Source organism: Scyliorhinus torazame, chromosome 11 (assembly GCF_047496885.1).
Source record: "Scyliorhinus torazame isolate Kashiwa2021f chromosome 11, sScyTor2.1, whole genome shotgun sequence".
NCBI classification, from domain to species: domain Eukaryota; kingdom Metazoa; phylum Chordata; class Chondrichthyes; order Carcharhiniformes; family Scyliorhinidae; genus Scyliorhinus; species Scyliorhinus torazame.
This window is the reverse complement of record NC_092717.1, coordinates 237,346,270-237,358,783: the sequence shown is the minus strand read 5'-3', so window position 1 is coordinate 237,358,783 and position 12,514 is coordinate 237,346,270. Positions and strand designations below refer to the sequence as shown.

At 50.1% G+C, this 12,514-nt stretch overlaps 1 protein-coding gene across 6 annotated transcripts in view; it reads left to right on the top strand.

The window, feature by feature from the left end:
- Window positions 1-12,514, top strand: part of LOC140385858 (intermembrane lipid transfer protein VPS13B-like) — a 1,311,478-nt gene that overhangs the window by 141,827 nt on the left and 1,157,137 nt on the right. For all 6 annotated transcript variants that reach the window (XM_072468452.1, XM_072468451.1, XM_072468450.1 and 3 more), the window contains exon 7: window positions 11,663-11,837. In XM_072468452.1, the coding sequence (XP_072324553.1) occupies window positions 11,663-11,837 (175 nt within the window). The remainder of the gene's footprint in view (window positions 1-11,662; window positions 11,838-12,514) is intronic.

The following is a 12,514-nucleotide window of genomic DNA, read 5'->3' as shown; positions in this document are numbered from 1 at the left end:
TATGGAAGGGCTGGGTGAGCCAAAATTTCCATTGAGAGTTTGACTGTAGGCCCCAGGGGTGGCGATTCTGGTTAACAAGAGGGTTAATTTTCAGGCGGCGACAGTTTTGGCCGATCAGAGGAAGGGCCACTGTGTGATGGGTTACAGGTACACAGGAATGGAAGGCCTTGGTGTTGGTGAACGCATATGCCCTGAATTGGGATAATAAGTTTATGGGACGGTTGTTGGCAGCAATTTCAGAACGAGAAACGCATCAATTGATTTTAGGGGGGGGGATTTCAATTGCGTTTTGGATCTGAAGTCAGATTTCTCCAGGCCGAGATCGCTAGCCCCTTCAGGGATGGCAAAGGTGTTAGCCACATACATGGAGGAGATGGGAGGGGTGGACCCGTGGCAGTCTACGCACCCAGGGGGCAAGGAGTTTTCATTTTTACTCTTCTCTACACAAAGTGTACTCCAGGATTGTTTGTTTTTGTCATGGGTCGGACCCTGCTCCCTGGGGTGGAAAACGCAGAGTATTCGACAGTGGTTATTTTGGACCATTTGCCGCACTTGGTGGACTTAGTGTTGGAGGCAGTTTGGGCGCAGTGCATGGGATGGATGTTGAATGTGGGACTGTTGCCTGATATTGGATTTTGTATGAAGATTTCCAGGGCCATAAAGTGGGTGGTATATGAATTATGGGGCAAAGGCTTGCCGCCATTACGGCGACAGGAGGCTGCTGGGGAGATTGTGCAGGTGGGGGGTAGGAATGGGTTGCCACTGCCTTGGAAAAGGTGAACGGGGGGGGATTGGATTTGTTTATTGTCATGAGTACCGAGGTACAGTGAAAAGTAGTGCAGCTCAGACAGATCATTTTGTACATGAAAATAAAATACATCGAGCAAACCTAAAATACATAATGTAAATGCATAGTCACAGGCATCGGGTGAAGCATACCGGAGTGTAGTGCTACTCGGTAGAGAAGATGTGTGAAGATCATGGGGGCGATTCTCCGAGTCCCGTGCCGGGCCAATGAATCGGAGCAACCGCGCCACGACGCCCTGACCCCGGGCGCGATTCGGCGGCATTTGCGCTGGCGCAGGCCGTGAGCTGCTGGGGCCGCCGATTCCCCGACCCGTATGGGCCGGGCGGCCGCTCCGACACAACAGAGTCCTGCCGGCGTCGTTCACCCCTGGTCACTGCCGGCGGGAACTCTGCGGGAACGCTCGGAGGGCGGTCTGGGGGGGGGGGGGGGTGCTCCCTCACTGGTGGGGGCCTCCCTCACTGGTGGGGGCCTCCCTCACTGGTGGGGGCCTCCCTCAATGGTGGGGGCCTCCCTCACCGGTGGTGGGCCTCCGATGGTGTCTGGCCCGCGATCGGGGCCCACCGATCGGCGGGCCGGCCTCTCTGTCAGTGGGCTTCCTTTCCTCCGCCGTCAATGTTATATCCCTGCTATTTAGTCTTCCAAGTCTAAACACGCTCAATGTGATCATGGCTGACCCCATCCTGGCCTCGACTCCACCGTCCTGCCCGTTCTCCATAACCCTTCAACCATTTACCAATTAAAAATCTGTCTAACTCCTCCTTAAATTTACTCACTGTCCCTGTCCCAGCATCCACTGCACTCTGGGGTAGTGAATTCCACAGATTCACAACCCTTTGGGAGAAGTAGTTCTTCCTCAAATCTGTTTTAAATTTGCTACCTCTTATCCTCAGATTATTACCTTTCATTTTAGACTGCCCCACAAGAGGAAGCATCAGCTCCACATCTACTTTATCCACACCTTTTAGCATATTGTATACGTCAATTAGATCTCTCACATTCTTCTAAACTCCAGAGGGTATAGAACTAAACTGTTTAATCTCTCCTCGTACGACAAACCCCTCATCTCTGGAATCAATCTAGTGAACCTCCTCTGAACTGCCTCCAATGCTCCAATTTCTTCAAATAAGGGGACCAAAACTGTGCATAACACTCCAGGTGCGGTCTAACCAATGCCGTGTACAGTTGCAGCAATACTTCCTTTTCAAAAAAAAAAATATTTATTCAAATTTTCAACAACCGCCCCCCCCCCCCCAGAAAAGAAAAAAGAACAAAACAAGCAAAGATTATACATAGGATTTCCCCTAACGTACAATAACCCCCCATATAACCAGTAAATACACAAATAGGGAAACACCCAACACTACTCCAAACACCAGCCCAGAACCCCCCCACCTCCCCGGGTTGCTGCTGCTGCTGACCTCCACCTAACGTTCCGCGAGAAAGTCTAGGAACGGTTGCCACCGCCTGAAGAACCCCTGCACAGACCCTCGTAAGGCAAACTTTATCCTTTCCAGCTTGATGAACCCTGGCATATCAGTAATCCAAGCTTCCACGCTTGGGGGCTTTGCATCCTTCCACATTAGCAGAATCCTCCGCCGGGATACCAGGGACGCAAAGGCCAGAACACCGGCCTCTTTTGGCTCCTGCACTCCCGGCTCGTCCGATACCCCAAATAATGCTAACCCCCAACTCGGCTTGACCCGGGTGTTCACTACCTTGGACATAGTCCTCGCAAAGCCCCTCCAGAACCCATCCAGCGCCGGGCACGTCCAGAACATATGGGCGTGATTTGCTGGGCTCCCCGAGCACCTCACACGTCTGTCATTCACCACAAAGAACCTACTCAACCCCGTCCCTGTCATATGCGCCCTGTGAACAACTTTAAACTGTATTAGGCTGAGCCTGGTGCAAGAGGAGGAAGAATTAATCCTACTCAGGGCATCAGCCCACAGACCCTCATCTAGCTCCTCCTCGAACTCCTCCTCCCACTTGCCCTTTAACTCCTCCACCGAGGCCTCCTCCTCTTCCTGCAGCTCCTGGTAAATCGCCGAAACCCTGCCTTCTCCAACCCATACCCCCAAAATCAACCTGTCCTGAATCCTACGTGCTGGAAGCAGCGGGAATTCCCTCACCTGCTGCTTCACGAACGCCCTCACTTGCATGTACCTGAAAGCATTCCCGGGAGGTAACCCAAATTTCTCCTCCAGCGCCCCTTGGCTCACAAACGTACCATCGATGAACAGGTCCCCCATTCTTTTAATCCCTTCCCGATGCCAGCTCCGAAACTCCCCATCCACCTTACCTGGGACGAACCTGTGGTTCTCTCGGATCGGGGCCCAGACCGAGGCCCCCATTTCACCCCAATGACGCCTCCACTACCCCCAGATCTTCTGAGTTGCCTCCACCACCGGACTCGTGGTGTACCTTGTTGGCGGGAGCGGCAACGGTGCCGTCATCGCGCCCCCAGACTCATGCCCACACAAGACGCCATCTCAAGCCTCTTCCACACCATCCCCTCTCCCTCCATTACCCACTTACGGATCATCGCCACATTGGCCGCCCAATAATAGTCCCATAGATTCGGCAGCGCCAGCCCCCCCCCCCCCCCGCTTCAAAAACAACCTCTTCACCCTCGGGGTCTTATTCGCCCACACAAATCCCATAATGCTCCGTTTGAAAAAGGCCTTGGGGATCAGAATGGGAAGGCACTGGAACAAAAACAGGAACCTCGGAAGGACTGTCATTTTGACCGACTGCACCCTGCCCGCCAGGGAGAGTGGCAGCATATCCCATCTTTTGAAATCCTCCTCCATCTGTTCCACCAACCGTGTCAAATTGAGCTTGTGCAGGGCCCCCCAACTCCTAGCTACCTGGATCCCCAGGTATCGGAAGCTCCTCTCCGCCCTCTTCAGCGGTAGCTCGCCTATCCCCCTTCCCTGGTCCCCCGCTTGCACCACAAAGAGCTCACTCTTCCCCGCGTTGAGTTTATAACCCAAGAAGTCCCCAAACTCCCTAAGGATCCGCATAACCGTTGGCATCCCCTCCACTGGGTCTGCAACATACAACAACAGGTCATCAGCATATAACGACACCCGGTCCCCGTCTCTTCCCCCCCGGACCAATCCCCTCCCGTTCCTAGACTCCCTCAGTGCCATGGCCAGCGGCACAATTGCCAGTGTAAACAGCAAAGGGGATAAGGGACACCCCTGCCTCGTCCCACTGTACAACCGAAAGTACTCCCACCACCGCAGGTTCGTAGCCACACTCGCCAAAGGGGCTCTGTATAGCAGTCTGACCCAACTTATGAACTCCTCCCCAAACCCAAACCTCCCAAGCACTTCCCAAAGATACTCCCACTCCACCCGATCGAAAGCCTTCTCCGCGTCCATAGCCGCCACTACCTCCGCTTCCCCTTCCAACGAGGGCATCATAATCCCATTGAGGAGCCTCCGCACATTGGTATTCAGCTGCCTGCCCGTCTGGTCCTCATGAATCACCCCCAGGACACAATCCTCAATCCAGAACCTTCGCCAACAACTTAGCTTCTACATTGAGGAGCGAAATCGGCCTATACGACCCACATTGCAATGAAATAAAAATGAAATGAAAATCGCTAATTGTCACAAGTAGGCTTCAAATAAAGTTACTGTGAAAAGCCCCTAGTTGCCACATTCCGGCGCCTGTTCGAGGAGGCTGGTACGGGAATTGAACCGTGCTGCTGGCCTGCCTTGGTCTGCTTTCAAAGCCAGCGACTTAGCCCTGTGCTAAACAGCCCCTATAAACCGCAATGGATCCTTGTCCCACTTCAAAATCAACGAAATTAGTGCTCGGGACATTGTCGGGGGTAGGGTCCCCTCCTCCCTCGCCTCATTGAAAGTTCTCACTAGCAACGCACCCAGCGGGTCCACATATTTCCTGTAAAATTCAAGTGGGAACCCGTCCGGTCCCGGGGCCTTCCCCGCCTGCATACTCCCCAACCCTTTAATCAGCTCCTCCAGCCCAATCGGCACCCCCAACCCAGTCACCTGCTCCTCCTCCACCCTCGGGAACCTCAGTTGATTCAGGAATCGTCGCATCCCCCCCCCCCCCCAGGGGTTCAGACCTATACAGATCCCCATAGAAGTCCTGAATACCTCGTTTATTCTCACCGCACTCCGCACCGTATTCCCCCCTCTATCCCTAACTCCACCAATCTCCCTCGCTGCTTCCCTCTTACGAAGCTGATGTGCCAGCATCCGGCTCGCCTTCTCCCCATACTCATACACCGCCCCCTGCATTTTTCCCCACTGCGCCTCTGCTTTTCCCGTAGTCAATAGGTCAAATTCCAATTGGAGGTTTCGTCGCTCCCTAAGTAGCCCCTCCTCGGGGAGCCTCTGCAGAGCTCCTGTCCACACTTAATATCTCCCCCACCAATCTCTCCCTCTCCCTCCTCTCTCTCTTCTCCCTATGGGCCCTAATGGAGATTAGCTCTCCCCTAACCACCGCCTTCAAAGCCTCCCAGACTACCCCCACCTGCACCTCCCCATTGTCGTTGGCCTCTATATATCTTTGAATACACCCCCGAATCCGCCCGCACACAACCTCATCCGCCATCAGTCTCACATCGAGGCGCCACAGCGGGCGCTGGTCCCTCTCCTCCCCCAACCCCAGCTCCACCCAGTGCAGGGCGTGGTCCGAGATGGCTGTGGACGAATATTCCGTTCCCTCCACTTTCGGGATTAGCACCCTACACATTATGAAAAAATCTATCCGGGAATAGGCTTTATGGACGTGGAGAAAAAAGAAAATTCTCTGGCCACCGGCCTGGCAAACCTCCATGGGTCCACTCCCCCCATCTGGTCCATAAACCCCCTGAGCACCTTGGCCGCAGCCGGCCTCTCACCCGTGCTGGACCTGGAACAGTCCAGTGCTGGGTCCAGTACCGTGTTGAAGTCGCCCCCCCCCCCCCCCCCCCCCCCCCCCAAGCTTCCTACCTCCAGATCCGGAATCCGACCCAACATGCGTTTCATAAGTCCAGCATCATTCCAATTCGGGGCACATACGTTCACCTGTACAACCCGCACCCCCTGCAACCTACCACTCACCATCACGTACCGACCTCCATTATCCCGCCACAATATTCAGCGGCTCAAACGACACCCGCTTCCCCACCAGATTCGCCACCCCTCTATTCTTCGCATCCAACCCCGAGTGAAAGACCTGCCCTACCCATCCCTTTCTCAGCCTAACCTGATCTGCCACCTTCAAGTGTGTCTCCTGGAGCATGACCACGTCTGCCTTCAGTCCCTTTAAGTGTGCGAACACCCGGGCCCTCTTGACCGGCCCGTTCAGGCCCCTCACATTCCATGTTATCAGCCGGATCAGGGGGCTGCTCCCCCCCCCCCCCCCCTGCCGACTAGCCATCTCCTTTTTTAGGCCAGCCACGTGGCAGCAGCACTTCCTTGCCTTTATACTCCATTCCTTTTACGATAAATGCCAACATTCTATTTACTTTCCTTATTTTCTGCAGCACCTGAATGCTTGTTTTCTGTGACTCATGCACGAGGACACCCAGATCCCTCTGCATCGGAGCACCCCAAAGTCTCTACCCATTTAGATATTAAGTTGTCTTGACATGTTTTCGACCAAATTGCATGACTTCACACTTATCCATGTTAAACTCCATCTGCCATATTTTGGCCTACTCCCCTAAACTATCTATATCCATTTGTAAGGTTCCTATTTCCTCATTGTATTTTACTGTCCCACTTATTTTTGTGTCATCTGCGAATTTGGCTATAGAACCTTCTGTCCCTGTATTCAAGTCGTGAATATAGATTGTAAATAGCTGGGACCCAAGGACCGAACCCTGTGGCACCCCACTTTATGTCCAGAAAAAGACCCATTTATCCCGACTCTCTGTCTTCTGTCCGTCAGCCAGTCTTCTACCCAAGCCATTAAGTTACTCCATATCCCATGTGATCTCACCTTGTGAATTAACCTTCTGTGTGGCATCTTGTCAAACGCCTTCCGGAAGTCCAGATATACTACATCTACAGGATCCCCATTATCCACTTTGCTTGTTACATCTTCGAAGAACTCAAGCAAATTAGTCAAAGATGATTTGCCCTTCATAAAACCATGCTGACTCTGATGGATAGCGCTTCGGCCTCCCAAACATCCTGATATTAAGTCCAATTTTCCAATAACAGATGTTAAACTAACTGGTCTGTAATTTCCCACATTCTGCCTCCCTCCCTTTTTGAATAGGGGTGTTACGTTATCATTTTTCCACCTTTCCCGTGTCCACAAAATTTTTGAATATCATAACCAATGTTGCAGATCTCCGATAAGGTATGTGAGGAGGTCCTGAGAAGAATACATGCCTGTTCCAGAAACGGCAGGCACCAACTAATTTGAGTATAAAATGAGACCGACTCCATTATTCCAAAACAAAGATACATGGAATCTATCATACAGTCTCCGCCACATGTAGTAAGTGTAAATCTGTCGAGGTCACCTTCGTGCATCTTTTTTGAACATGTCCAAAGCATGACTGATTTTCGTCAGATATATTCCAATGGTGTTCTGATATATATGAATGGGATATTTCCCCGACCCTGAAAATCGCTGTATTGGGATACTCTAGTGCTTTGGCGAACAAAACTGAACCAGAGCGACTTGCTGTGTCATTTGGGATGGTGGTAGCAAAAACTACTTTGAAAATGTGGAAGACAGAAAGACAGAAACAATGCTGCTCTTTAATAATGGTTAATGGAATGAATATATACATTGGGCACGTATTATTAAGAAATTTGATACATTTTTTGAAAAGAAGCTGGGGACTGTGCCATAATTGTCTTAGAAATGATACCACAAAGCAGTGACGAAATGTATACTTTCCTTACTTTTCTGTTGGGAGCAGCCAGGCACTTTTTTTTTTGTTCATTTTTTTTCCCCGTTTGCTTATGCATTCTGTAAAATCACTCATCCTTGTCAGTCAGCGTCTGCGTTTCTTTATTACCTTTCCATCTTTGTACCACTGATGTGATTGTTTCACAATTTTGACGTAATGTGCATCATGCTTGTTGTAAAAAAGGAAAAAACTTAAAATACAACATTCGTACTGACCATTGAAGAACTCCACTGTATCCCTCCTCCAGCCTGAAAAACAACTGCATGTCACAACTCTGCTCCCTGTCACTCAGTCAACTTCATACTCTTACTACCACTTTCCCTTTTAATTCATGGACTTCAACTTTTGCTGACAAGCCTTTGTCAGACACCTTTGGAAGTTCATATACACCAAATCAACCACATTATTCTCATCAACTCTGCTACCTCATCAAAAGAACTCAATCAAGTTGGGCAGCACGGTAGCACAAGCGGATAGCACTGTGGATTCACAGCGCCAGGGTCCCAGGTTTGATTCCCTGCTGGGTCACTGTCTGTGCGGAGTCTGCACGTTCTCCCCGTGTCTGCGTGGGTTTCCTCCGGGTGCTCCGGTTTCCTCCCACAGTCCAAAGACGTGCAGGTTAGGTGGATTGGCCATGATAAATTGCCCTTAGTGACCAAAAAGGTTAGGAGGGGTTATTGGGTTACGGGGATAGGGTGGAAGTGAGAGCTTAAGTGGGTCGGTGCAGACTCGATGGGCCGAATGGCCTCCTTCTGAACTGTATGTTCTGTGTTGGTAAAACACGATTGGTCTTTAACAATTAATTGCTAATTAATCCACATTTTCCAGGCGTTTGTTAATTTTGGCCCAGGCTGTAGTTTCTGAAAACTTTCACAGCATTGTGGTTAAACTGACTTATCCGTAGATGCTGGCTTTACCCACCCAATGGGCGGGATTCTCCACTCCCACGCCGAAGTGGCCGCGCCGTCGTGAACACCGTCGAGGTTCACGACGGCGCGGAACGGCCCCGGTCCCGACCGATTCAGGCCCTGACAATGGGCCAGTATCGGTGCTGCGTCGTCTACACACGCCAGGCCTTGTCGCCCGCGTAAAAGCGGCGCCGCATAGATGACGCGGCTGGCGCCGCATAACGGGCGTCATCCGCGCATGCGCGGTTTGGCCGGCGCCAATCCGTGCATGCGTGGTTGCCGTCCTCTCTAAGTCCGCCCCGCAAGAAGATGGGGGACGGATCTGGCGGGGCCGCGGAATGAAGGAGATCCTCCTTTAGAGAGGACGGCCCGACGATCGGTGGGCACCGATCGGGGGCCACCCCACATTCCAGGTGAAGCCCGGTGCAGGATCCCCCCCACAGGCCGCCCCCCCAGCGTTCACGCACCGCCCACGACCTCCGCGACCAGGTGTGGACGGCGCCGGGGGGGAACCCAACCTTTCGGCCTGGCCGCTCGAACCATCCGGGCTTTCAGAATAGCGGGGGTGCCGGAGAATCTCTATTTTGGGTGTCTCCGGCGACTCGCCGTCCTGCGGCCCGCGAAACCCGACCGGGCCGTTCCCGCCACTTGGGAGAATCGCGGGAGGGCGTCGGACCGTCGTCCCCGGAAATTTTGGCGGCCCAGGCGATTTCTCCCAACCGGCGTGGGAGTGGAGAATCGCGCCCAATGTTTTTTGAACAAGTTTGTAACGTTTGTAATTCTCCAGACTTCTGGCACCATCCGGTCTGTGTAGTTCAGAGGGTGTTATGAACTAATACTTAGCAATTTGTTGGGAAAGAAGATTGGGAGCTCTAAGTCCTGACATCTTCAGAACTTCCACATGCACGCAGGCCAGGAATTTGCTGCACAAACGTAGTTCGGAATCTTCACATGCTTCGGGCCCAGGACAGGCTCTGGAAGAAAAAGAAGATCTTGAAAATTCCAGTCAGGTGACTGGTGCGGAGTGCCCGAGTCGAGAAGTGCCCCTTAGGGCGACAGGGAGAGGTCCTTAAAGGTAAGTCCCAAGTAAGGGACAAAGATGGGATAGAAACAGATCCCAGTGAGGTTAAGAAAAAGAGAGTAGCAAAGAAACAGGATCTAATTAGAAAAGGGCGCATACTTTAAATTAAATGGGCTTGGGAGAAGCCCGAGCGATCAAAGAGGGCTCGGAAGAAGCCCTGAAGATCCAAGAAGGCACCCCCAGGTTGGTGACTCAATGCTGCAGGCTGTTGGGGAAAAGGTACCTCTTGGGAGCAGTGATGTTCTGCTTGTCACGGCCAAAGAGCTGAAATTGTACTTGTACGTTGTTGATTGAGTGTACTCGGAGCCCAGGAGAACAGAATTTCGGAAGGCGAGATGAAAACCCCATAAGGTGGGCTATCGTTGAAGTATTCCGAGTCCGAGCGCCTTTTGAAGGGAATTTCAAGGTGAGATCTTCAAAGTTGAAGATTGGAAACCCTTTTGAGATGGGTGAAGTTTCAGTGAGATTGGTCGACTCAGTGTTAGAGATGTCTGGGTGGGTTATTGCGAAGTACATGAATTCTTTTTTCATTGCATTTGGTGTTTACTGTGCAGTGTGATATGTTTGATCACTGTTGGCTTGTTAATTCATGTACCACATGCTTACCCTGAATATAGATTGTAAGATAGATATTTTAAATTGGTTTTACCTTTCTAACCTTGTATAGTAAAGTTTAATTTTGTTTGTTCAAAACTTGTGGAATCTTGTGATTTTCTTCATTTAGCAAGTGTCTTGGATCTCAAACTTTGGCTACTTTGAACAAAACATTATTGGTCCAACACCAGATCTCACCAACAACTTGGGGTCACGCCAAGGATGGTAACCATGGTTAGGATGGCCAATACCTCTGCAATTTCCACACTTAACTTCCTCAGCAACCTCTAATGCATTGCATGTGGTCCTGGTCTCTTATCAACACAAGTACAGCCAGCCTTCTCAAAACCACATTTACCAACTTTCGGCCTGTCTAGTATCTCACTATCTCCTCTTTTACTGTGACTTTGATAGCTTCTTCCTCTTTGGTAAAGAGAGAGGCAAAGTACTTTGGGATATATATGGATCCTTATCTTCATTAGCCAAGGCATAGAATGAATATAAAAGAAGTGGGCTTATGATGAAACTGTACCGGACACTTGCTAGGCCGTAGTTGGAGAACTATGTGCAATTTTTGTTGTCAAGATTGTGATTGCAGTAGAGAGGATGCAGAACAGATCCACCACGATGTGGCCTCAGCTGGAGCACTTCAGCTATGAAGAGAGACTGGTTAGACTGAGGTTGTTCTCCTTGGAGCAGAGACGACCGAGTGGGGGAACCTGATTGAGGTGTATAAAATTATGAAGGACATAGGGTAGATAGAAAAAACCTTTTCCCCTTAGTTGGGAGCTCAAAAACTGGGGGCATAGGTAACGGGCGGGTGATTCAAAGGGGTTTTGGGGAACATCATTTTGACCCAAATGGTGGTGGAAATCTGGAGCTCACTGCCTGAAAGGGTGGCAGAGGTGGGAACCCTCAACATTTAAGAATCATTTCGATGAGCACTTGATACGCCATGGCATACAAGGCTACGGATCAAGTGCTGGAAAACAGGATGAGAATAGAAAGCTGCTTGATGGTCAGTTCAGTCACGATGGGCTGAAGGGTCTCTTTCTGTGCTGTAAATGTCTGACTCTACTCATTTAACACCTCAGCCACCCTTTTTGGTCCCTAACTGGTTCAACCCCTCCTTTTACTGCCCTTTTATTATTTATATGTCCAGAGAAAAGTTCCCGATTCCCTTTTGTTAGTTGCCAGCCTTTTTTCATATTCTCTGTTTGCTGCTCTTTCCTTCTTCACTTCCCTCTTCCTTATTTTATTGAATAGTTTTGGATTTCCCTTCAATTCAATTGTCTTCCAGGCTTTTAATTGTACCTCCTAATATAACGCTTCCAAAATGAAGTAGAAATAGTTCCATTTCTTTTTCATTTTTGCAGATTCAGGCTCTTGTTGAAAGTTTGAAACTCTCCATCACAGACCAACAACTTCCTATGCTTATCCGCATTATTCAGCTTGGAATCGCACTTTACTATGGTGAAATTTGCTCTTACAAAGATGCAGAAATGGAAGAAACAAGTTCTATAGCAAAGGAGACATCCATTATTCAAATGGGTAAGTAGAAACTATTTAAGTTCTAAACTGTTTAATATTGGAATAAATGAGTTCACTTAATTGGCATCTCACTCCTGGCTTAAACATCATCGTCGACTGCTAACGCATCGAGGCTCTAGTGCAATGTCTACTGGATGCACTGCAGCACCTCCCAACCCAGAAATCCTGGCACCGAGAATAAGGGCACCAAATGCATGAGAACACCATTATTTCCAAGTTCTCCAATCAGGTTGTACGTCATCCTGACTTGGACATGTATATAAGCATCAATTGTATATTAAGTCTGTCCAATTGCAGGCAGGTGGTGAATGTTAACCTGTGAATCACACCTGCCCTTAAAGGCACTGACTTAAACTTCAGTTGTTGGGTTAGTCGGTGCTGGTCATAATCTGTACCTGTGCAAATAGATGGTATAAAATTGTGTAAAGATTGACCCCAGTTCTATCCTTTACCACCTGGCTTTTTGGAGTGTAACAGAAAGGGCTGTAAAATGTAATCTTTTATTGTTCCAAGCTCGGGTCTCACAGAGAAAATAACAGAAGGAATTAGAGCACACATAGACCATATGGCCCCTTAAGCTTGCAATATTATCATCGCCTTTCTTCTGCTTGAACTTCACGCCCCTTCCCTTCCCCTTCCCCACACCCGTCCCTTCAAGCACACTCCCCACACCCATC